Source organism: Erinaceus europaeus, chromosome 1 (genome assembly GCF_950295315.1).
Source record: "Erinaceus europaeus chromosome 1, mEriEur2.1, whole genome shotgun sequence".
NCBI classification, from domain to species: Eukaryota; Metazoa; Chordata; class Mammalia; order Eulipotyphla; family Erinaceidae; genus Erinaceus; species Erinaceus europaeus.
The window spans coordinates 60,581,538-60,606,867 of record NC_080162.1 but is presented as its reverse complement, the minus strand read 5'-3'; the positions used below and the strand labels follow the sequence as shown (position 1 = coordinate 60,606,867).

At 37.6% G+C, this 25,330-nt stretch overlaps 1 protein-coding gene across 4 annotated transcripts in view; it reads right to left on the bottom strand.

Annotated features, from left to right (window-relative positions):
• Positions 1–25,330, bottom strand: part of SEL1L2 (SEL1L2 adaptor subunit of SYVN1 ubiquitin ligase) — a 106,446-nt gene that overhangs the window by 57,316 nt on the left and 23,800 nt on the right. For 3 of the 4 annotated variants that reach the window (XM_060202913.1, XM_060202921.1, XM_060202931.1), the window contains exons 4-5: positions 6,435–6,537; positions 2,486–2,648 (exon numbers count right to left, since the gene is read on the bottom strand). In XM_060202913.1, coding sequence (XP_060058896.1) covers positions 2,486–2,648; positions 6,435–6,537 — 266 coding nt within the window. Of the gene's footprint in view, positions 1–2,485; positions 2,649–4,043; positions 4,131–6,434; positions 6,538–25,330 lie in introns of those variants that run through there. The other variant, XM_060202942.1, reaches the window with a different exon arrangement.

Below are 25,330 nucleotides of genomic sequence, written 5' to 3'. Positions count from 1 at the left end.
TCCCTCACTGTTCCATGTGCGTCCCTCCTAAGCTGCGCTCTCAGTCGAAGAGGACAGCCTTCCCCTAATAGAGAAGGACCAGTCTTTGGTCAGTCGGTCGGTCGGTCCGTCGGTTGGTCAAGGGTATATAAGTAGCTGTGCTCCCCTGCTAGAACCTCCAAACAAGCTCTCAAGGTTCAACTAAGCATACATGCTCAAAAGACTCCCTCACAATATACTTGCCATTGATCTATTCAGGCACATATAACATAGAAACCATAGTTTACCAGCAAGTTGTCATCAGACTTTCCTTCTTGTGGGAGTTCTTGCAGAGTTCACATAGTTGTATAGGAACCACCATCTTCAGTCTCTCAGAAGATAGCTCAGACTCAAGAAGCCACGGTGAACCGTGGGTGGGTAATGCAGTCACCTTCTATGTCAGGTTCATTGTCCATGTAACAAATTCATAGGCATAGTATCCAGAAGCCCTCTAAGAACCACCATCACCACCATGCACTAGTAGTTCATTATAGTTTTCCCAACCCAGTCGATGGTTTTTATAATGACATTTTATAAAATGAGTAGTTTGCCAATTAAATGTTCTAATGCTACCTTAGAAATATAGTTAACATTTTACTCCTATTAGACTGTCAGGAAAATAGAACAGAAGTGTAATCAAAGGTCAAATTGTCACGGAGAAGGAGGGAAAATATGTTTAAATAAGCAAGTGGCAGAATGGACTAGAGCTTAAGTTCATCTGACTTGATGTCTAGCTGCTGTGCTTCATTGGATGGTCACAAAGAAGATCTCTAGGAGGAAAGCTTTTAAGACAGTGTTTACTTTCTACATTGTGAATTCCTCAGTTTTTTTTTTTTATGCAGGGAGTATGAATTTCTTTTGCAACAAAGAATAAATTTTTCATTTTGAAAAAAAGGCAACTTAAAAACAAGCTTTTGCATAACTTTCAGTGAAAGTAGGCAGAAATAAAATGATCCCTGCAATCTCTATATTCCACTTATGAGTACAATCATCCCACAGTTGTCCTTCCTTTATCCTCTTCCCTCTCAGATAAGCAAAACAGTACGTGGCTTCCTCAGATATTCTTCAAAGTCTCTTCCCTTTCAGTGATGGTGCAAAAACAAAGGTTTCAAGTCATAAAAGTTCTGGGACTCAGTGGAATTGAGGTTCAGAGCCCTCAGGTTATCTTCCCCTAACCTTTTCCCCTCTGGGAATTCTTTTTGGGTATAGAAGGAAGGAGTTCTAGCTTCTGTAATTGCTTCTCTGACAGACATGGATGTTTGTTGGTTGATCCATACCCCCAACCTGTCACTGTTTTTTCCTATTGGGGTAGGGCTCTGGAGAGGTGAGGTCCAGGACAGGTTGTTGAGGTCATCTGCCTACTGTGGTCAGGATGAGACTGCAGTAATTTCTGGAGTTTGGTGGCTTCTGCAGGTGTCTCAGGTGTAGTTTGATGAAGTTTGCTCAGTTCGATAGTTGTCAATCTTTGTTATTTTGGGGAGCATTGCTGTGTTCCCTATTACTTCATGCTCATGCCTCCTGAAAGTCTTCTCTGTTATCTTAATCAAAGAGATACAGCAAGACAGATGCAGGGATATCAGAGCATTGCTCATTTCTGGTTTATTCTGGAGCTGGGGATTGAAACTGGGACCTTGGAGCCTCAAGCATAAAAATCTTTTACAGAACCATTATGCTGTATCCCCATCCTTAGGTTTCTATTTTGCTTGTTTTTGTAAATGAATATATTTTATATAAAATTTAACAGTGTTAGGGGTTTGGTAATCTGATATTATTTATTTAAATTTTTAAAAATTTATTGGATAGGGACAGAGAGGAGGGGGAGATAGTGAGGGAGAGAGACAGAGAGACATCTGCAGCCCTGCTTCACCACTTGTGAAGCTTTCCCCCTGCTGGTGGGGACCAGGGGCTTGAACCTGTGTCCTTGTGCATTATAATGTGTGCACTTAACCAGGTGCACCACCGCCTGGCCCCCCTTTCTAAAAATTTTTAAAATTATCTTTATTGGATAGAGACAGTCAGAGAGAGGGTGGGGGAGATAGAGATAGAGAGAGAAAGAGTCACCTGCAGTACTGCTTCACCACTTGCAAAGCTTTCCCCCTGCAGGTGGGAACCGGGGTCTTGAATCTGGGTCCTTGCACATTATAACATGTGTGCTCAACCAGGTGAGCCACCACCTGGCCCCAATCTGAAATTATTTCAAAAGATATATATAACATGGGAGATAGGAAGGGGATTAGAGAGTACACCTATTCCATTTCAGAAAGTCAACCATATAATTATAATAGGAGGCTTTGCCTAGGGTTCCTGATGTTTTTCTACCCTGACATGCTAAGTCAGTACATTATAATAACAAACAAATAATAAATAATATACTAAAATACAATTCCTCAAGTCTGATCCCTTATTATATGTCTATAGTTACCCCAGGATATAGCTATTAAAGGCTCTATTTTCTTTCGAAACTCACGTTTTGTGCTTTGTATGACCCTTCGTTAGCCAAGGACTCATATAATTGGATAGCTGCAGTTATGTTTTGCATGCCAAAATTTCCAAATAGCAAAGCATCAGCCATTTTCTCCATAGCATTCAAGTTTCCCATGTCAGCTGCTTTGGCAAAGAATATGTAGGCTCTGTTTCAAGAATATAAATTTGGAAGTTCGTTTACTAAAAAACTAAATTTTCTACTCTTGCCTTTTTGCACTACTTCTCTCTAACAAGTCAGTTCCTGTTGCTATTAAGAGTACATTCTAACTAAGGTTCATTATATCTCTAGACTAGCAGACTTTTTTTCATACCTAGAGCACCCTTAAATTATAGTTTCAAATATAAATGGTAAAAATGAAAGCTACTAAAAAGGAAAAATACATAGGCCCTTGATGCTTCAAGTTAATATAATAAGTTTAGTTTAAAAAAATTGAGGCATGGGTCCTTTAATAGTGAACTCTCTCAGGGACAGCCCCATTATTTATGAGTATTTGTTTTATAAAATTAATGCTGACATATATAACAAAATACTCAAAACCAACTAAAAATTATCAAAATTAGCATGTCACACCAAGGAAGTTGCTATCATGAGAACAGTAATTTCTTCATATCCTGAAATAATTTTCTAAAACATACTTTAACATAGCAATTTAGACCAGGGGGCCAGGCAGTGGCGCACCTTGTTAAGTGCACACATTATAATGTGCAAGGACCTAGGTTCAAGCCCCTGGATCTTACCTGTAGGGGGAAGGTTTCATGAGTGGTGAAGCAGGGCTGCAGGTGTTTCTCTGTCTCACTCCCTCTCTACCTCACCCCTCTCTTCTCTATTTTCCTCTGTCTCTATTCAATAATAAATAAAACTTAAAAAAAGAAACACATAAAAAATCTTAAAAAAATAAAAAGACCAGTAATTTCTGGACTAACTTTTGGTTATTGAAAACTAGTAAATAAAAACAAAACAAAACAGAAATAGAAATTTGGGCTCTAGAGTCTACCTGGGCTACCTGGGTTCAAAACCTGAGAACTTCAATCAAATTACTTAACTCTTCTGGATCTCTCTCATGTATGGAATGTGGATTATAATAGCATGTACTTATAGGATGCATGGGAAGATTCTGTGAGATAATCTAAGTGAACTGCTTGGTATATGGTCTAGTATATAGTAAACCCTCCATAAACATATCAATTATTATTATTATTATAATGAGTATTATAGTATATTCTAATTTTATGATAAAGTAACTATTCCACTATAATTAGTGGTTAAATAGTGTGGAAATTTAGTGATTACAGAACCATAGGCTATTCTTACACAAAATTAAAAAAAAAATTGATCACTTTATCAGGGAAATGTTCAGTTATAAGACTGTTGCCACAGGTGTACAATTTCATGTCTCCCCATGATAGGTGTCAGCATAGCACACCCTCCACCAACTTGTCATCTTCCTCCACCATAGGGCACTATTAGCCTCCTCCTTTACAGTCTGAATCTGCTACAATAGACCATATCTAATAAGGTTTCACCCTGTGCTTTCCCTTACTTTGTTTCTTAAGTCCCAGCTATGAGATCATTCAGTATTCATCCTTCTCCTCCTGGTTTATTTCATTTAACATGATTCCTTCAAGTTCTAGCAAAAGAGAAAATTTCATCATTTCTTGTTGTTGGTAGTGCTCATATAAACCTATACATACCTGTATAATATATATAGACAGTTGAGTTTTCTTCCAAATTTAGGCTATTACAAATAGTACTGTAATGAACATAGATAGGTACATGTATTGGTGTGTGTGTGTGTGTGTGTGTGTGTGTGTGTGTGTGTGTGTGTGTGTGTGTGTGTGTGTGTGTGTGTGATAGCTACCTAAGAGAGGAATTGCTGGATCTTATGGTTGGTCCAGTTTTAATATTTTGAAAAATCTCCAGTGTTTTCCACAGGGGCTGAGCCAATTTACATTCCTATCAACAGTGTAACAGGGTTGCTTTTACACCCTATTCTTGTTAGCACTAGCTGTTTCTGTCCTCTTAAATGTATGGCATTAATGCAGAAGTGTGGTGGTATCTCATCTTAATTTGCACTTCTCTGACATTCATGACTTCGAGCATTTTTTCACGTTGACCATCTGAATATCTTATCTGAAGAGTCTATTCAGATACTTTCTCCATTTTTTTTAAAGATAGAGACAAAGGCAGTGAGAGAGTAAAAGAGACCACAGCACAGAAGCTTCCTTCAATGTGGTGGGGGCCAGGTTAAACTTGTGTCACACATGTGGCAAAGCAGCATACTACCCATGTGAGCCATTTCATGGGTCCCCTTTCCCTAATTTTTAATGCGGTTGTTTATTGCTGAGTTCTGTGAACTCATATATTTTAGTTAGCCCCTTGTATGGTGTGTAGTATGAAAGTCTTTTCCCACTGAGCAAGATGTCTTTTTGTTTTGGCAGTGGTTCCTTCTTCTGTGCAAAAGCTTTTCAGTTTGACTTAGGATTAATATTATTTTTGCTTTCCTTTTCTTTGCTGTTTGACTTTAGTCTCCTAAAGTATTTTCAAAGTAGACATTGTGGGATGCTTTGATAATATTTTCTTCTATATGTTTTGTGATTTCTGATCTAGCATCCAAGTCTTTGATCCATTTTTGAGTTGACATTTGTGCATGTTGAGACGTGGTAGTTCTGTTTCATTCTTATGCATGTTGCCACTCAATTTTCCCAACAACATTTATTGAAAGGACTTTTCTTTCTTCATTTAATGCTCTGGATCCCCTTTGTCATATGTGAGAGGGATTATTTCTGGGCTTTCAAATGTACTCCATTGACCCGTGTGTCTATTTTTGATGTAGTACAACATAGTTTTAATTATTACAGCCCTGTAGTATAATTTGAAGTTAGGAAGTGTGAGGCTTTCATTCTTGTTCTTTCTCTCAGGACTGTTTTGTTAATTCTGGTTATAGGTAAAATTCTGTATTACCTGTTCTATTCTTTTAAGAGAAATTCACTGAGACTTTGATAGGGATTGCATTAAACCTATATATTGTTCTGGGTAGGATGGTCATTTTAATGATGTTAGTTCTTTCAATCCATGAACACAGTATATCTTTCCAGCTCTTTGTGTCTACTTGTATTTCCATTAGTAGTGTGATTCATAGTTTTGGTTATACAAGTCTTTCACCTCTGTTATATTTCTTTCTTTTTGTTTCTGCTATAAATAGAATTGATACTTTCTTGTCTAGTTTAAAGTTTGTATAGAAAATTGCTACTGATTTCTGTAACCTTTTTATATTGTTGAATTCTCTCTCTCTTTTTCCCCAGAGCACTCCTCAACTCTGATTTATAGGGGTGTGGGGGATTGGACCTGAGACTTCAGAGCCTCAGGCATGAGAGTATCTTTGCATAACCATTATGCTATCTACCCCTGCCCTCTAATTGTCTTTAAGAATTTTCCACTAACTTCTTTTGGATCTCTATGTATATAACTATGACATCTAAAAAGATATACTGAATTTTATGAGTCCTGATCACAAGTTATCTAAACCTGATCTGTATAACAAATAGTGATGGAGAACTTTGCAATGTCAAAACACATGCTAGAGACAGTACTTTACAGATTTATTTTTATCCATTTTTGCAAACAGTAAGACCAAAGAAAGCATTAACTTCTACCTGTTACTGTCACTCAAATGCAGAAACAATACACAATCTACCTTTGCTAGCAACTCAGAAAAATCAAGAAACTCAACTTTATGTACTGCATATCCATGCTGATGCTAAAATAAGCAACTCTTGGTCATAATAGAATTGGTAGAAATGACCAGTGACTGAATGACATCCAGGTAGGCACTGAGCTCTATATGGAAATAAACAAGACCGCAGTAGAACAAAAAGAAGCCAGGAGGGGTGCAGCAGTCGGCAAAAAATAAAATAACTACATTAAGACTTACCTGGCTTTTTGTTTTTTGCTTTTAGATTGTTTGAGAATCTTGATGCCCATTTGATATAACTGTTCTCCTTCATCTGTAAAATTTCTCTGTGCTTGTTTATTTACTATATGTGGACAAACAAGGAAACATTATTTTTATGTCTTATATATTAAAACCAATAAGTTGACTTAATGTGCTAACATATTAGTCTGATTTAGCTCTATTCTTTAACTTTTTTTATTGAGATAACATTGTATTACATAATACATACACTGGGGTGTGCATCACTGAAATCATTAAACCAGTCATCTGGCGTCTGGTTAAAAGGTAAAACTGCACAAAAAACTATTCTCTCTCTCTCTCTCTCTCTCTCTCTCTCTCTCTCTCTCTCGGTAGACACCTGCAAACCTGCTTAGCCACTTGTGAAGCTTCCCACTGCAAGTGGGGAGTGGGGGCTCGAACCCAGATACTTGTACTTAGTATTATGTGCGCTTAACCCAGGTTTGCCACCACTCAACCTTTCTCTCTCTCTGTCTGAAGGGTATAGAGACAGAGAAGTGCTTCAGGTGATAGGAAGAAGAGAGAGATTTTTCCCAATCTGTGAAAAGAATGCAAAGATCTGCATGTAGAAGATAGAAAGCAAGGTTTCCAAAGGAAGGGGTTTCCTGGTGCATTCTAAAGATAGTATCTTATGTACCAGAGTTTCAACTCTGACTCTCTGGTCAATAAATCTTGGAGATGTAAGATTCCAAGAGAATATAGATGCTTGTTCCTCCCCCAAACCTATCTAAGATCTTTCCAATCTGACTAATAATTAGCATCAGTAATGAAAAAAGACAGAGTGAGTGTGTCAAAGCAGTCCTGTGACAGGGGAAGTTACCCAAGGAGAGCACTAATCGTAGATTACCTTGTGGGATAGGAGCTCAGAGTAAATTTGATAGGATTTAAGGAGAATGAAGTAGAATTTTACCTGTGACAGTATTATTTCTCAAATATTTATATACCATTTCACAATTTTCAAATCATATCACTGGTTTGTAGATGGGGAAAGTTGACTAGAAAAGTTCCCAACCCTCCTCTCAACTTCTACAACTTTACAAAACTCCTTAAAATCTGTTGAGACACTCAAGAAAATACACCAAGGAAATTATGCCTTAAGCCATTTTAAAAGGAGAGGCGGTCCTGAATTTGATGTCTCATTAACATGACCACAAAGAACTTTAAGTGGTTCTATCTTTTCTTTTTGACAAGCTATCAAGTTGACCATTTTCTTTTTTAATTAAAAATATGCTTATAGAGGAAGCCTGGCAGTAGCGCAGCGGTTAAGCACACATGGCGCAGCACAAGGACTGATGTAAGGATCCCGGTTCAAGTCCTCCCCCCCCATCTGCAGGGGATTTGCTTCACAAGCTGTGAAGCAGGTCTACAGGTGTCTATTTTTCTCTCCCCCTCTCTGTCTTCCCCTCCTCTCTCCATTTCTCTCTGTCCTATCCAACAATCAATAACTACAACAACTATCCGAAAATCAGAAACTACAATGACATCAATAACTACAACAATAAAACAACAAGGGCAGCAAATAGGGAAAATGAATAAATAAATATTTAAAAAAATATGCTTATGTAAAAAGCTAATTTATAATTATTTTTGAATGCTTCAACAGGGCGGGGTAGATAGCATAATGGTTATGCAAAGAGGCTTTCATGCCTGAGGCTCTGTCGTCCCAGGTGCAATCCCCCACACCACCATAAGCCAGAGCTGAGCAGTGTTCTGGTAAACCATACAAAATAAAAGTTAAAAAAAAATTTGAATGCTTCAACATATACAACCATTTTAGTAACACTGACAGTTTGAGCATCTAATTTCTATTTTTTCTAGTTCAATGATTTTATTTTACAGATGAAAGTGATAAACAATGACTACCATGTGTTTAAAGTGACATATTTATTTGATAGCTGGACCAAATCTAAAATTAATGGTGTAGAGTTTCTCTACAAATGGTGTTTGAATGTATGCCACAAGAGAGAAATAATGCTATGTAGTTCAATGGAAAAAAAAGAGCAGACTTTGCAGTCATAAAGTCTAGATTCAAACCTGTGTTCTCACAAACGTTGGAAACAGGTATACTTTTTTTTTCTTTCTTTTTTGCCTCCAGGGTTATTGTTGGTGCTAGGTGTCAACATTACAAATCCATTGTTCCTGGCAGCAATTTCTCCCATTTTACTGGATAGGACAGAGAGAACTTGAGAAGGGAGGGTGAGATAGAGAGGAAGAAAGATAGACAAATATAGACTTGCTTTACCACTCGTGAAACATCCTGCTGCAGATGGGGAGCAGGTCCTTGCACTTAGTATTATGAGCTCAGCATCTAATTTTAGCTGAGTTAGAAGTCATATATACTCATTATTAAAAAGGAAAAAAAGTAAAGTCTAATCTGTGTTTAGAACAGCAATTCTTATAAACATATTTTTAAAGTGAGAAGGCTAATATAAAGTCAAGTAAAATATTGCTGTACAGGGAGTCTCGCAGTAGTGCAAGATAAGCGCACATGGCGCAAAGCGCAAGGACAGGTGCAAGGATCCCGGTTCAAGCTCCCCACCTGCAGGGGAGTCGCTTCACAAGCGGTGAAGCAGGTCTGCAGGTGTTAGTCTTTCTCTCCCCCTCTCTGTCTTCCCCTCCTCTCTCCATTTCTCTCTGTCCTATCCAACAATGACATCAATAACAACAACAATAACTGCAATAATAAAACAAGGGCAACAAAAGGAAATAAATAAATATTAAAAAAATATATTGATGTAAACACCAAAAAAAATTTTTAGGCTGACTCCAAATGCTTAACTACATATATTCATACATGAATATACATATGTACAAATACATATGTATAAATACGATAAAATAATTTACATGGCAGAATTCTACCCATTTACTCTTCCCCTCTCCCTTATTTTTGACACCAAGATTATTGTTGAGGCATGGTACCTGCATAATGACTCCACTGCTCCTGGTGGCCATTTCTCTTCCTTTGTTCTTTGATAAAAGGTGAGAAACAGGGGGACAAAAGGGGAGAGAGATGCAAAGAGCAGGAGAGACACCTGCAGCTCGAAACTAGTTTGAATCCAACATGTACCTCACCTTTAGAATCCAATGAAGCCTTGGCAAATTAATAGAGATTCCAGTTCCAAATTACCTGGAAAACAAGCTGTCCTTCTTTATGCAGAAAGGGATGTACCCAAACCCAACTCCCCATAAAAATTCTGGTTATCATGATTTTTAAATGATATTGTTATTATTATTTTACCAGGGCACTGCTCAGCTCTGGCTTATGGTGGTGCTGGGGATTGAACCTGCAACTGTTGGTGTCTCAGCCATGAAAATCTCTTTCTATAACCATTATACTATCTCCCCAGCTCATCAGTAGCTATTTTATAAATGTAGGAGGGATTCTAATTTCCCCTATGGCCCAAAAAACTGCAGGTGATAGTCACTTTAATTTTTTAATTATTATTATTGTTGTAGCGATTGATGTTGTTGTTGGATGGGAAAGAAAGAAATGGGGGGGAGACAGAGAGGGGGAGGAAGATAGACACTTTCAGACCTGCTTCACCGCTTGTGAAGCGACACCCCTGCAGGTGGGGAGCTGGGGGCTCCAACCGGGATCCTTACGCTGGTCCTTGTGCTTTGCACCATGTGCGCTTAACCCGCTGCGCTACTGCCCGACTCCCTGGTCATTTTACTTTTCTAGGCAGCTGAATGCCCAAGTAGGTCATCTCTGACAAATATTAAAATAGGAAGTACCTAATAGGATAGACCTGTCAGGGTTCTAGCAATTTCTGGACTCAGCTCACCTCTCTATAGAGTGATGGGAGAATTTAAATTTATGTATTCTTTTGCTCACCCAACTAAAATGTTGCCTGATAAACTCTAATCCCTATCCATCACATAGCATTGACAATCACGCAGAAACCTATTGTTCAATAATGATTAAATGTAAATATCTGGGGAAAAAAAGCATCCACCTAGGGGGCTGGGTGGTGGTGCACCTGGTTTGAGTGCCCATTACAATGTGCAAGAACCTGGGTTTGAGCCCTCAGTTTCCACCTGCAAAGGGAAAGCTTTGGGAGTGGTGAAGCAGTGTTGCAAGTGTCTCTCTGTCTTTTTCCCTATCACCCCTTTCCCTTGCAATTTCTGGCTGTCTCTATCCAATAAATTAATTAATTAACCCTCCCAACTGAATTCAAGAATTAATGAGAAAAAAAAAGAGAACTGGAGACAGCTTATTCTCTGTCATTCATACATTTCCTTTTTTTTTTTTGGGCGGGGGTCTAGCAGTTTATACAAATATGTTTAACTAAAATTACAATGCTACAAGGTAGGCAATATATTATAAGAAACCGTGGGTAGATAGGAACCTTTCTAAGTAACAGAAATCTAATCTGTTAACTAAAGTATATGGAACTCATTGGGGAACTATTAAAGACAGAAAGAATCAATGGGACCAGTCAGGTATCACAGGATCTCTGGGAGAACAGAGGCAAATGCTATTCATGAAATACATTAGTTTACAATCTTTTTAGAACTCTCCCTTCTCTGTTTCAGATTATTTGATGAGTCTATGGGTCAAGTTAGCAAAGTCAAGGTTTCTTATTACATCCCTGTAATAATATACCCTCCTTGTGATGGTGAGAAGGTAAAACAGATAATGGAAAGTCCCTAAATAACAAAGGCTCACTGCAGGTGCCTTATTTTGGCTAGGTGAAATGAAGAAATCTTCATAGATTAAATGATGATTTACTTAGTTCTTGAAAGGTAGGTAAGAGATTTTTCTCAGTCTGATAACATGAAAATAGTACTCCATTTTGAGGAAATGGTCTATGCATATGAACCATAGATATGAAACAACATGGAAGGTGAGGACAATATTTCTTTACTGAAGAGGTCTTGAGTGACATGGTCTGGTCGGTTGAATTGTTACTGTTGTCTGTGGAAATGACACTTTGGGGAGTGACTAGAGGGGTGAGGAGACAGTGTGAGGAAGGAGTAGAAGTGAAGGTGAAGGCAGGCTTAAAAAGACAGAGAGAGAGAGAGAGAGAGAGAGAGAGAGAGAAGAAGGAGGGGTGTAATTCTGATCAGAGACAATTACTTTGGAGTTTGTAATTATATTGATAAAACAGTTTTACACATAACTGATAAATGATTGAGAAGTAGAGATAAAGAGTATTGAAATCAAGGAGGTTGGGAAATAAGACATAGACAGCATGGAAATCTCTTCCCAAAGATGCTGGTGACCTGTAGCCATTGATTGAAGTGAAAGAACAGCAGCACAATCCCCTTGCTTATGGGAAAAGGGAAGTCCTCTTGTGAAATTCACTTTTCAAACCCCTACACTTCTGAAACTTTGTGTACAACCCCTTTCATTGCTCTATTTGTCTTCCAACTTTCTTAAACGTTTCACCACAAAATGTAAACATTTTATATTTGTCCTTTTTTTTTTTTGCCATTTTTCCTTTTTTGTTGCCCTTGTTGTTTATCATTGTTATTAGTATTGTTATTGTTGTCATTGTTGTTGAATTGTCGTTGTGCGGGCCGCGGAGAAGAGAGAGAGGAGGTCCGGAGTGAAGAGGGAACACAAATCTTTATTTGTGCTGGCACCTCAGAGTTGGGTGCTAGAGAAGCAGGTTGGGTCACGTGGAGGTAGCAAAAATGGCCGCCTCATGCAGTAACCTTTCCTGCGTCTGAACACCGAAGTGAAGTGCTGGCAAGAGAAGGAGGTACGGAAGAAGAAGGGCTTTTATAGGAGCAGCTTTTGCGAGAATGGGAAGGGGGAGGAATAACCATAGCACTCCAGGATAGGATAATAACTCTCGTGATAATGGGAGGGGGGAGGAGTAACCAAAGCACTCCAAATATCGCAGGGAAATAGACAATGCCCTGAGGGCACAACATGGCTGAACAGGCACTCCGAGAATGTCCCAACTCTCGCGGGAACTAGCAGTAGCCTGAGGGGACAACATGGCAGATGTGACTGCATCTGCACAATATCCCAGCATTGAATAGGACAGAGAGAAAGCAAGCGAGGAGAGGAAGACAGAGAGGGGGAGAGACAGACACCTGCAGACCTGCTTCGCTGCTCGTGAGGCTACCTCCCTGCAGGTGGGGGGGCCAGGGGCTCGAGCCAGGATCCTTATGCCAGTCCTTGTGCTTTGTGCACTTAACCTGCTGCACTACTGCCCGGCCCCCTAAATATTTTATATTTGAATAAATAAAGAAAGAAATGCCATCTTAATCACGTATAAAAGAATGGGCTAGGGTGATTGAATAATGGTTACAAAAAAAGGCTTTGTTGTCTGAGGCACTAAAGGTCCCTGGGTTCAATCCCCAGCACCACCATAAACAAGAGCTGAGTAGTGCTTTGGTGTAAACTAACTAACCAACCAAATAAATACATAAGTAAATAGGATAATAAATTTACTATGTTGAACCTTTGCTTATCATTACCTCACAAATCACATAAAGGTTCACTGATAGTTAAAAGAATTAACATTTGAGCTAGATAAAAAATATTTTCAGTCTGATTTAAAAAATCAGATGCCGTTGCCATTAAAATTAAAATGCCATTAAAAAGGGAAATTCCCCTGCAAAAAATCTTGCCTACAGACAGTGCGTTTTTCTTAGTTACAATTATATTGACTATAAACCATCTTCAGCTTCTGATTTTCTGAATAATTCATCAGAACACTTTTCATATTTGCCCTTAGTGTGCACTAGGAAGACAGAATCCCAGATAAGGAAGGAGAATATAGATCCATTACTAAAAATAACATTCCATCTCAGAAAGAATGACTCAGCAGAGTTTAACCAGATAAAGATAACATCAATTCAAATACACTGGAATAGGTGCATAGATATTTACAGTAATAAAATTTATTTACACTGTCTCCTAATCATGGTTGTAAAATATAAACATCTCCAGTGGTACTGTGAGGAAATCACAGACAGATAAAAAATAGAAAAAAATAAAGTCTACAGATATCTACTAAGCAAAATTTAACATACAAAGATTTAATTTACTAAAACTCCTAATTAAGCAGAGATAAATATTGTAGTAGGAGTTAGCATTTATTTTTAATTTTTTATATTTATTTATTTTCCCACTCTTGTTATAGTTATTATTGTCATTGATGTCGTCGTTGTTAGATAGAGAGAAATGGAGAGAGGAGGGGAAGACAGAAAGATGGAGAGAGGAGGGGAAGACAGAAAGATAGACACCTACAGACCTGCTTTACCACCTGTGAAAGCGACCCCCACCCCAGGTTGGGGAGCCAGGAGCTCGAACGGGTATCCTTATGCTGGTCCTTGCGCTTTGCGCCAAGTGCGTTTAAGCCGCTGTGCTACTGCCCAACTCCCGTAGGCACTTAAGTGCCAGGCAATTTTCACACTGACTGTAAGAGAAGGAACTATTAACATTCTCATTTTACAGATGAGATTATGTATACACAGATGGGTTACGTAACCTGCCCAAAGTCATACAGCTGGCACTCAAAAGGCAAGGATTCAGATTGAAGTAACCAGACTCCAAGAATTGGTATTTATCATTATGTAACTTTTTCAAACTACACAATATGTAGACTCATGCAATAAACACAGTTGTTATTTATTGATGAATTTTTAAATAGGTCAAAAATTTGAAAAATTATAATTTTCTATACATAATCAAAGCTGTTTATAGTATACTTCATTTTATCTGACATCTTTGAGAAATGTATTTCACATAAACTGTTTTTAATCTTAGATGGATCAAACCCCTTTTTTATTTTGACTGTTTTTGAATATTTAAACAACGCATTCCTTCCCCTTCCCCAGTGAATGATAATGAACATGATTTAACCTGGTCTTGATTGATTCAAAACATCATTATACAAATCTGACAATATCCAGTCTATTAGATTTAGACACGGTTATATAAGACAGTTCCTTGTAGGAGGCTTTGAATAAGGGGTGTCCTTGTAGGAGGCTTTAAATAAAGGGTGTCCTTCGGTAATGAATGACAGCAGAGAAGCACGGCAAGGATGGCAATGTGCTACATTACCTACGACCTTTCGGTGGTAGGGGAAGGCACATGATATCCACTGCTGGAAGTGACTGTAGTTGATACTTAGCAGGACTTGCTAATTTAGGTTGCTATTTTCCAAAGGGTATCAAGGATCATTTCACGATGGCATACATATTTCATAAGTTTTTATTCTCTCTTTGTCTTGTCAATAAGAAAACACATCTTATCTTTCTTTCTTAAAGCCTCCTTCAAACATCTTTCTCCTTATTTCCTATTCAGAGGAGCTATTGTTCTGAATTTCTATGCAGCTCCTTTGACACATATAGTATATATATACATATAACAAATATCATCCTTGTTGTTTATATGAATAGTACGTCTTTTTTATATAGTATACTTTTATAGCTTCTTTCTTTTTTTTGATATGTGTCTTGCTAGATATAAGTAGGTGTCACTCATTTTTAAACTAATTTTTATTATTAGTGATTTAACAGTGGCTTACAAAATGATAAGGTTCTAGGGACATCCTTTCATCTGTGTGTGTGTGCATGTGTATGACTTATTACTTCTACCATCAAAGTCCTGTGCCAACCCCACTTCCATCTAACAAACACTTTAGTACTAGTAAAGTTCAAGATTCAGTTTAATCAGTATTTGTTTTGCATGTTCTTTTGCCTCAGTTGTCTATATTTATACCAGATATGAGTGAAACCATCCACTATTTATCTTTCACCTCCTTATTACTTCACTTAACATAATGGCCTCCAGTCTTATCTATTCCCTCCCAAGTGATACAATATCATTTTTTTTAAATTGCAGGGTAGTACTCTACTGTCATTCATTCAGTAGTGCCAATTATCTGACCAAAATTATTTATGTCATTAGATCAGTTTGTTTGTGCTCCCACAATTTATCCTATTTACTCTGTAGATATTCCAAGTGGAAATATTCACTCTCCCTGGTGAACTGTCTTCCGGTCATATTTATAGACATCATTTTATAATAGAATTCTAGTGGAGCAAGTCCATCTAAAAGTTTTTTTTTCTAATTTTAGACTGGCTTTCCAATATAATTTTAGAATTATTTTGCCAAATTTTATGATTTTATAGGAAATTTAAAAATGGGCTGGGGAGATAGTGTAATAATTATATAAAGAGACTCTTATACTTGAGGCTCCCAAGTTCCAGACTCAATCTCCAGCAACATCATAAGCCAAAGCTAAGCAGTGCTTTTAAAAAAAATGAGAGAATTTTTAATAGTTGATATCATAGAATTTTGAATTTCCTTATTCATAAACATAATTTCATTTATTCACACCTTTATATGTTCTTCAATAAAGATTTTATTCTCTTCCTCTTTAACATCATATATATCTTTTGTTAGACTTATTCTTGAGGACTTCTCAGTTTTTACAGCTACTTAAAAATGTCATTTTAAGGGAGTAGGGCTACAGTGAAGCGGGTTAAGCGAAGGTGGCAAAAAGCATAAGGACTGGCGTGAGGATCCCAGTTTGAGCCCTGACTGCCCACCTGCAGGGGAGTCGCTTCACAAGTGGTGAAGCAGGTCTGCAGGTGTTTGTCTTTCTCTCCCCATTTCTGTCTTCCCCCTCCTCTCTCCATTTCTCTCTGTCCTATCCAACAATGACGACAACAATAATAACTACAATAAAACAACAATGGCAACAAAAGGGAATAAATAAAAAAATTGTCATTTTAGCAGAGCTTGAAAGCATAATGGCTATGCAGAGACTAAGGCCTGAGGCTCCGAAGTCTGAGGTTCAGCCCCTTACACCACCATAAGCCAGAGCTGAGCAGTTGCTCTGGTAAAAATAAAATAAAATAAAATAAAATAAAATAAAATAAAATAAAATAAAATGTCATTTTAGTAATTTTATTTTTAAAAATATTTACTTATATTTACTTATTTGCTCAGCTCTGGTTTATGGTGGTGCTGGGGATTGAACCTGCAACCTCAGAGCCTCAGGCATGAAAGTCTTTTTCATAACTATAATGCTATCTCCCCAGCCCAATGATTTCATTTTTACTTTTTAAAAATCATATATATTGAAATGGAGGCATCACACTCCCAGATTTCAAACTGTATTATAGGGCCATTGTCATCAAAACTGCTTAGTACTGGAACATGAATAGACACACTGACCAGTGGAATAGAATTGAGAGCCCAGAAATGAGGCCCCACACCTATGGACATCTAATCTTTGACAAAGGGGCCCAGACTATTACATGGGGAAAGCAGAGTCTCTTCAACAAATGGTGTTGGAAACAATGGGTTGAAACATGCAGAAGAATGAAACTGAATCACTGTATTTCACCAAATACAAAAGTAAATTCCAAGTGGATCAAGGACTTGGATGTTAGACCAAAAAATATCAAATACTTAAAGGAAAATATTGGCAGAACTTTTTTCTGCATAAATTTTAAAGACATTTTCAATGAAACGAATCCAATTACAAAGAAGACTAAGGCAAGTATAAACCTATGGGACTACATCAAATTAAAAAGCTTCTGCACAGCAAAAGAAACAACTACCCAAACCAAGAGACCCCTCACAGAATGGGAGAAGATCTTTACATGCCATATATCAGATAAGAGTTTAATAACCAACATATATAAAGAGCTTGCCAGACTCAATAACAAGACAACAAATAACCCCATCCAAAAATGGGGGGAGAAAATGGACAGAATATTCACCACAGAAGAGATCCAAAAGGCCGAGAAACACATGAAAAAATGCTCCAAGTCTCTGATTGTCACAGAAATGAAAATCAAGACAACAATGAGATATCACTTCACTCCTGTGAGAATGTCATAGTCAGAAAAGGTAACAGCAGCAAATGCTGGAGAGGGTGTGGGGTCAAAGGAACCCTCCTGCACTGCTGGTGGGAATGTCAATTGGTCCAACCTCTGTGGAGAACAGTCTGGAGAACTCTCAGAAGGCTAGAAATGGACCTACCCTATGACCCTGCAATCCCTCTCCTGGGGATATATCCTAAGGAACTCAACACATCCATCCAAAAAGATCTGTGTACACATGTTCTTGGCAGCACAATTTGTAATAGCCAAAACCTGGAAGCAACCCAGGTGTCCAACAACAGATGAGTGGCTGAGCAAGCTGTGGTATATATACACAATGGAATACTACTCAGCTTTAAAAAATGGTGACTTCACCGTTTTCAGCCGATCTTGGATGGATCTTGAAAAAATCATGTTGAGTGAAATAAGTCAGAAACAGAAGGATGAATATGGGATGATCTCACTCTCAGGCCGAAGTTGAAAAACAAGATCAGAAAAGAAAACACAAGTAGAACCTGAAATGGAATTGGAATATTGCCCCCAAGTAAAAGACTCTGGGGTGGGTGGGTGGGGAGAATACAGGTCCATGAAGGACAATAAGTGACATAGTGGGGGTTGTATTGTTAAATGGGAAACTGGGGAATGTTATGCATGTACAAACTATTATATTTACTGTCGAATGTAAAACATTAATTCCCCAATAAAGAAATAAATTTTAAAAAATTAGGCATCATTTAGGTAACAGCAGGATTTTCTTATTTGATTAGTTCATTATTTTGCTAGAATGGGGAAGCTTTAGTAATTTTTTAAAAATCATATATTAAACTTGTGTTGATTTAAATTAAAGTTTCCAGTAAATAATAGGACAAGAGACTCACTCCATCAAGTGGTATATGCAGATTAGATTTCCTGATAGCAAATTCTAAGATTTCCGGGTGCCTATTAAGATATACTCTTACTTGTGTCAACAGCTATACTGTAAACCATTAATTTCCACCTCCTCTCCCCAAATAATGCACAAACAAAATACACATAGGAACACTTTTGGGAAAGAAGCTGGATCGGAAAGAGGGAGGAGCTTTGATACAAGCCTGTTGAAACCCTTAACTGATCCCACGGGTACTATGAAACTAAAATGACTCGATGTCTCTTCACCTCATTCAAAGTTAGGTTGTAATGATTAAGTCTTTTAATAAAATCAGTGTTAGGACCAGGAAGTAGTGGATAAAGCATTGGGCTCTCAAGCATCAGTATCTGAATTGGATCCCAGGTATCCTGTGTGGCAGAGTGATGTTCTGGTTCTCTTCTCTCCCTCTATCAAAAATAAACAAATAAATCTTAAAAACTAAAATTACTTATTAAAAATTATACCTAATGTGGCCTGAGAGGAAGCACAGTAGCCTGCGTGCTGGACTTAAAATCATGAGGTCCTGAATCTGATCCCCAGCATCACATATGCAATATGTATTTGCTTAGGGCTGGTAGGAAGAGACTGGTTTGGAGAAAAAGAAAGGAGACATAGTTTCTTTTTAAGGTGATGAAATGTTCTGAAATTTATTGAGGAATGCTTGCACAATTCTGTAAATATACTAAAAACACTGAAAAAATCATTAGTGATTTTACAAGATTATAGGATTCTACACTGCGTTCCCCACCAGTTTTGTATTCCCATAGTTCTCACAAAGTCTTAGAGACAGTTTGGATACTTCTGTTTTTGTCTTTTCCCTCAAGTTCATGTGTTTCAGTTTTCTAAATTCCATATATGAGGAAAATCATCTGGTACTTGTCATTCATCTCTTTCCTTTAGTAAGCTTCATCACCTCCAGTTCAATCCATCTTTGTCTCAAAGTATATGGTATCATCTTTTTTTCTAATTGCAAAGTAGTATTCCATTGAGTATATTCCCTATTACTTCTTAATCCCATCATCTGTAAATAGGTATTTAGGTTACTTCTATATTTTGGCTATTGTGAAATCTGCAGCTATGAATATAGAATTGCACATGTCCCTTTGAATTAGTGCTTTCAAGTCCTTTGGATTAATGTCTGAGTGATCTTGCTGGATCTTAAGATATTTTCTTTCTTTTCCTTCTTTCTTTCCATCTTTCCTTGCCACCAAAATTATCACTGTGGATTGGTGCCTGCACAATGAATCCACTGATCCCAGTGGCCATTTTTTCCTTTTCTTTTTCTTCTTTTATTTGATAGAACAGAGAGAAAATAGGAGAGCAGGGGAAGAAATCCAGAGGGAGAGAAAAAAAGAGAAATATCTGCAATGCTGCTTCACTGCTTATGATGCTCCCTCCTACAGATAGGGACCAGTCTAAACTCAGGTCATGTTTGTTCTCAAGACAGTGCACCACTTCATAACCCCAAAGAATTTTTATTATTTAAGTACTGTACGTACTGTTTTCCATAGATGCTACACCAATCTGCACTCCCACCAGCAGTATAAGAGTTCCCTTTTTTTCACAGTCTCACCAATGGTTAGGTTCTATATTCCTGAACAAATCATTGTTAAGTGTGTTGTCCTAGGGATGGGGCATTACTTTAAGCTATGCAACTCCCCACACCTCAAATAGTCCCTGAAGGGGCCAACAGTTTAGAGTGTGAAGATGAAAATCTGAATGGCACTGCATAGTATCCTCCGCATTTATTCCCGAAGTCAATAAAGTAAGATATGAATAATAAACTTGGTCTAGTTTGTCACAGACTCAGAAAAAGAGAAAATGAGGATGCTAATACTAGTTTAAGGCAAAATTCCAAGACAACAAGAAAGACAAAGATGAGTATGGGATGATCCCACTCATAAACAGAAGTTGAGAAAGAAGAACAGAAAGGGAAACTCAAAGCAGGATTTGACTGAATTTGGAGTAGGGCACCAAAGAAAAAACTCTGGGTTGAGGGTGAGGGTGAGGGTGAGGGTGAGGGTGAGGGTAGATGTTAGGGGTGGGGGTGGGGTTCGGGGAGGATGGGATGGGACACAGTCTTTTGGTGGTGGGAATGGTGTTTATGTGCATTCCTATTAATTTGTAGTCATATAAATCACTATTTAATTAATATGAGAGGGGAAAATTGATGGAATGTATCAAACTTTTAATTTCTTTATTGGGGATTAATGTTTGACATTCAACAGTAAATACAATAGTTTGCATATGCATAACATTTCTAAATTTTCAGCACAATAATACAACCCCCAGTAGGTCCTCTGTCATCCTTTTTGGACCTCTATTCCCCACCCCCACCCACCCCAGTCTTTTGCTTTGGTGCAATACGCCAATTCCAGTTCAGGTTCTACTTCTGTTTTCTCTTCTGATCTTGTTTTTCAAATTCTGCCTGAGAGTGAGATCATCCCATATTCATCCTTCTGGAATGTCTCAACTTTTTAATGCACAAGCTTAGACCAAAGAGAACAGAAGCAACTGGTAGCACAGCTATATACAAATAATGTCAAAGGACATAAATTATGGTGATGTTGTGTATGATACAACAAGTCCTAACAAAGGGATATTTCACAGTTAACCCAATTGCCAAATAATGTGATTATAGCAATAACTATCTATTGTCTTCTTAAACCCTAAGACAGCAGGAACCTCCCACATCTTTTATAAAGCCTATATTTCCCCCCAGTCCTGGAACCTCTAGAATGGGGCTCACTTTCCTGCATGCTTCTCTCAATTCATACCAAATGATACTATATCCACCTATCCCAACCTATTCAACACAATGAGTACCACATCAACATGCTTCACTTCAGACTGTGTCCAGAGATGTGAGGGGTGGAATGTCAACGCTTCACCCTCACTACTTGGGTAAGACCTTTCCTTTCATGATATTCTCTAATTCCATTCCAGGAGGTTCACTTCTTAACAAAGTCCCAAAACCTAGATATAAACCAGGTCCCGTAAGATAGAACATATCTTTACATGTATCCATAAATTAGGGCAAAATATCTACCTGAAAGCAAAAATACACAATAGTCTGTAGTGAGTCAGTATCAAGTTCATAATGAAATAGTGTCTACTTAGACTTAGATACCCTCCTCACCTACTTCCTATTACAGTTCTCTCACTCACTCCAAAGCTAACCTTATTAAAGCAAAGACTGCAAAAGCTAAATAAGGGCAAGAGACTGACATACTTTAACGATAACTCTTTAGTCACTATCAGGCCACTCCATCAGCTGGGGACCTAATTGGGGAGTCCTGAAATTCCCAAACAGACATGATGGGACTAGACCTCGAATAAATCTCTCTCTCCATTGTTACCAGTCATCTCTATCAGGAACAACAAAACAGACCCTTTTGTGGACCCCCATAGGACCTTGCCCTCAACTCGGATCAACAACGGTAGAGAATGTTCCATCCTCTGAAAGGAGGATGGACAACATACTCTATGCTACACCTGAGGAAGATGGGTCCTGATATTGGGACAGCTTGGAACATTCCTACTCATGACCACAGAATGTAAGCTCTCACATCTACAGGGATGCAGAGGGCACATAGGCTCCTAAGCTGAATATGGGCCCCAGATCATATCAAATCAATGGAGTTTACAGTCAACAATATTTATATACTTTTTCCCTTTTTGGGAGGTACTATTTTCCCTGATCCAGCTTTCTGATCCTTTTTCCGGCCATGACATCATCTCCCCAGACAAGAACTTGGATCCACCTGCATATCAGATTTCAGGCTCAGGGGAAAAGAAAAAGAAAAAGAGAACTAGAATAGCCACAGGCCCTTTGGAATTTAACTAAAATATGCCTACTAGCTATCTACAGATTGGAGACACCCCCAACTCTTCATCTGCACTATTCCAGCCTGTAGGTTCATGATTGGTCAACAAATTGTTTGGCTCTGTATATTCACTCTCTTTTCAGCCACCAGGTTCCAGATGCTACTATGATGCCAACCTGACTTCCCTGGACAGACAACCCCACCAATGTGTCCTGGAGCTTCAATTCCCCAGAACCCCACCTCACTAGGAAAAGAGAGAGGCAGGCTGGGAATATGGATCAAACTGTCAATGCCCATGTTTGAGGGGAAGCAATTTCAGAAGCCAGACCTTCAACCTTCTGCATCCCACAATGCCCTTGGGTCCATACTCCCAGAGGGTTAAAGAATAGGAAAGCTATCAAGGAAGGGGATGGGATACAGAGTTCTGGTAGTAGGAATTGTGTGGAGTTGTACCCCTCTTATCCTATGGTTTTGTCAGTGTTTCCTTTTTTAAAAAAATATATTTATTTTATTTATTTATTCCCTTTTGTTGCCCTTGTTTTATTGTTGTAGTTATTGTTGTTATTGATGTCATCATTATTGGATAGGACAGAGAGAAATGAAGAGAGGAGGGGAAGACAGAGAGGGAGGAGAGAAAGATAAACATCTGCAGACCTACTTCACTGCCTATGAAGTGACTCCCCTGCAGGTGGGGAGCCAGGGGCTCAAACTGGGATCCTTACGCCAGTCCATTAACGCTTTGTGCCATGTGCACTTAACCCACTGCGCTACCACCCAACTCCCAGTGTTTCCTTTTTATAAATAAAATAAAAATTAAAAAAAAATTTCCAAGACACCATATTCCAAACAAAGACACAGTAGTGGTTTGATCTGGTCACCAAAACTGGTGATGATTACCTGTAAGAAAGGTCAAGAAACGTATTGCACCAAAGTAAAAGACTCTGAGGTGGGTGGGTGGAGAAAATACAGGTCCAAGAAGGATGACAGAGGATCTAATTGGGGTTGTATTGTTATATGGAAAACTGGGAAATGTTATGCATGTACAAACTGTTGTATTTAATATCGAATGTAAAATATTAATTCCCCAATAAAGAAATTAAAAAAATGCCAAGAAAAATCAAATCAGTAAGAACACAGAAGATATTATTCTGAGAACCAATATAGTCTCCATTGTTTTCATTGCATGACTACTTATTGATGTCTTGCTAACAATTTAATAAAGATAATTACTCTGTTAAGCTCAATTCTGACTCAGAAAGAATTTGTTGTTGAAGTTAAATTGATAAGATACCCTGAGGAAAAATAAATGTGCTATTTAAAGATATATAATGAATATGAAAATTTTGTGTTCAACTGTAAAGTACCATTCAAATGTATTCTTACAGTGCAAGGTTCATTTTTGTTATGTAACACATATTGTAATATATTGTAGTGAATGATGAACTTGGAGTCAGAGATATGAATTTACAATCTAACTTCATATATTTATAGAAGGAATTTAGCAAATAATTATTCATTTTCACTGACAGAATGTTAGGTATAGATTTTGTCTTTAAATAATTTGTAGTACAAATGAAATTTACTACATTTGAGACGTTCTAGATAAAGAAGCAAGTGAAAAAGGACTTGAAAATAGGGTTCCTCTGCTTTAAAGAGATAGAAAAACATAACTATATTCTAGAAATAGCTTGAGATAAATCTCATTAATTTCTCAACTAGGTTATTATACATGGCCTGTGATCCTTGAGTTAAGGAGATGTGATCACTAGTAATTAGGAGTCCCAAAAAGCTACTAGAAATAATTCAAAGTAAAGAGCCAGGCTATAAAATTAATATATAAAAATATGTTGCATTTTTGCATGCAAATAATGAAGTAGGAAAAAGGAAAAATCAGATAATTAATCCTATTTTACAAATGCATCAAAAAAGAATTAAACACCTTAGAATAAACATAACCAAAGAAGCGAAACACCTGTACATAGAAAACTGAAATTTTACTGAAAAATAGAAAACATGGGAGAGGGGATTCTAAGCCCTGCAGAGGGGGAAGCTTCACAAGTGGTGAAAAATGCTGCAGGTCTCTCTCTCTCTCTCTCTCTCTCTCTGCCTCTCCCCCTTTCTTTTCTCTCAATTTCTTTTTATCTCTATCCAAAATAAATAAGTTAAAAAAAAAAGAAAAGAAAAGAAAGCACAGGAGGCTGGATGGTGGCACACCCAGTAGAGCATACTTGTTACAATATGCAAGAAACTGGGTTCAAACCCGTGGTCCCCAACTACAGTGGGAAAGCTTCACAAGTGGTGAAGTGGTGCTGCAGGTATAACACGTTTTCTTTTTCACATTATGCCCCCTTTCCCTCTCAATTCTTCTGTCTATATCCAATAAAAATAAATAATTATTAAAAAAAAGAATTTAGACTTCTAAGTATCAAAAAATAAAAAAGAAAACAGAGAAAGAGATAATCTTTTCCAAAGAGGTAAAAAGATGACCTAGAAGAATGTTGTTTAATATGGTACATTACTGAAAGCAATATACAGATTCAATGTAATCTCTATTAATGAAATTGTTCACAGAAGCAGAACACGAAATATTCAGTGCAGTAGGGTTACAACTTCCTTTTATTTTGCAGAGTAGTCCATACCAGGATTTTTCTGCCCAACACCAATTGCCATAACTTGACAGAGACTTTTATCTTAAGGTCACTATTGAGAAGTGATTTTGACTTAATGTAAGCTTACAAGACTTTTATAAGAAAGAGATGCATTTAATAATGTCACAGCTTCTTTGTCTGATATAGTAAGCTTAATCTCAGATATATCTTTGTCTGATATATCTAAGTGAGTGATGTCATCTGCCGAAATAGATTTAATGAAAGAGGTTTGAACAAATGACCTTTACATTTTCCTAATTAACTACAAGATTCTGTAATTTTAGTTTTAATAGCCATGCTTCTGTTGAATGCCACTAAAAATAATTCATCATTTTAGTTCATGTGACCTAATTTCCTTTGTCTGGCAAATCTCAGTTCTGCTCTTCGTTTCTAGATCAACTCTACCCTGTTTTTGGGCCTTGGGACACTAATTCACAAGGACTGCATCATTGTACTTCCATCCCCTCTAACTCTTAGTCACTAGCCTCTTACCAAAGTAAGTTGACAATATCAAGAAAGTTTAATCCTATGTTTCTTAAAACAGTCTTTGGGCAAATATTGATCTGTATGATAAAGATGGTGCAATTTCCTGAGCATCAAATTTACTTGAAGGTTTTAGTGGAAAATAAATAATGTTAAATAATTCAAAGCCTTTTTTATTTTAGAACT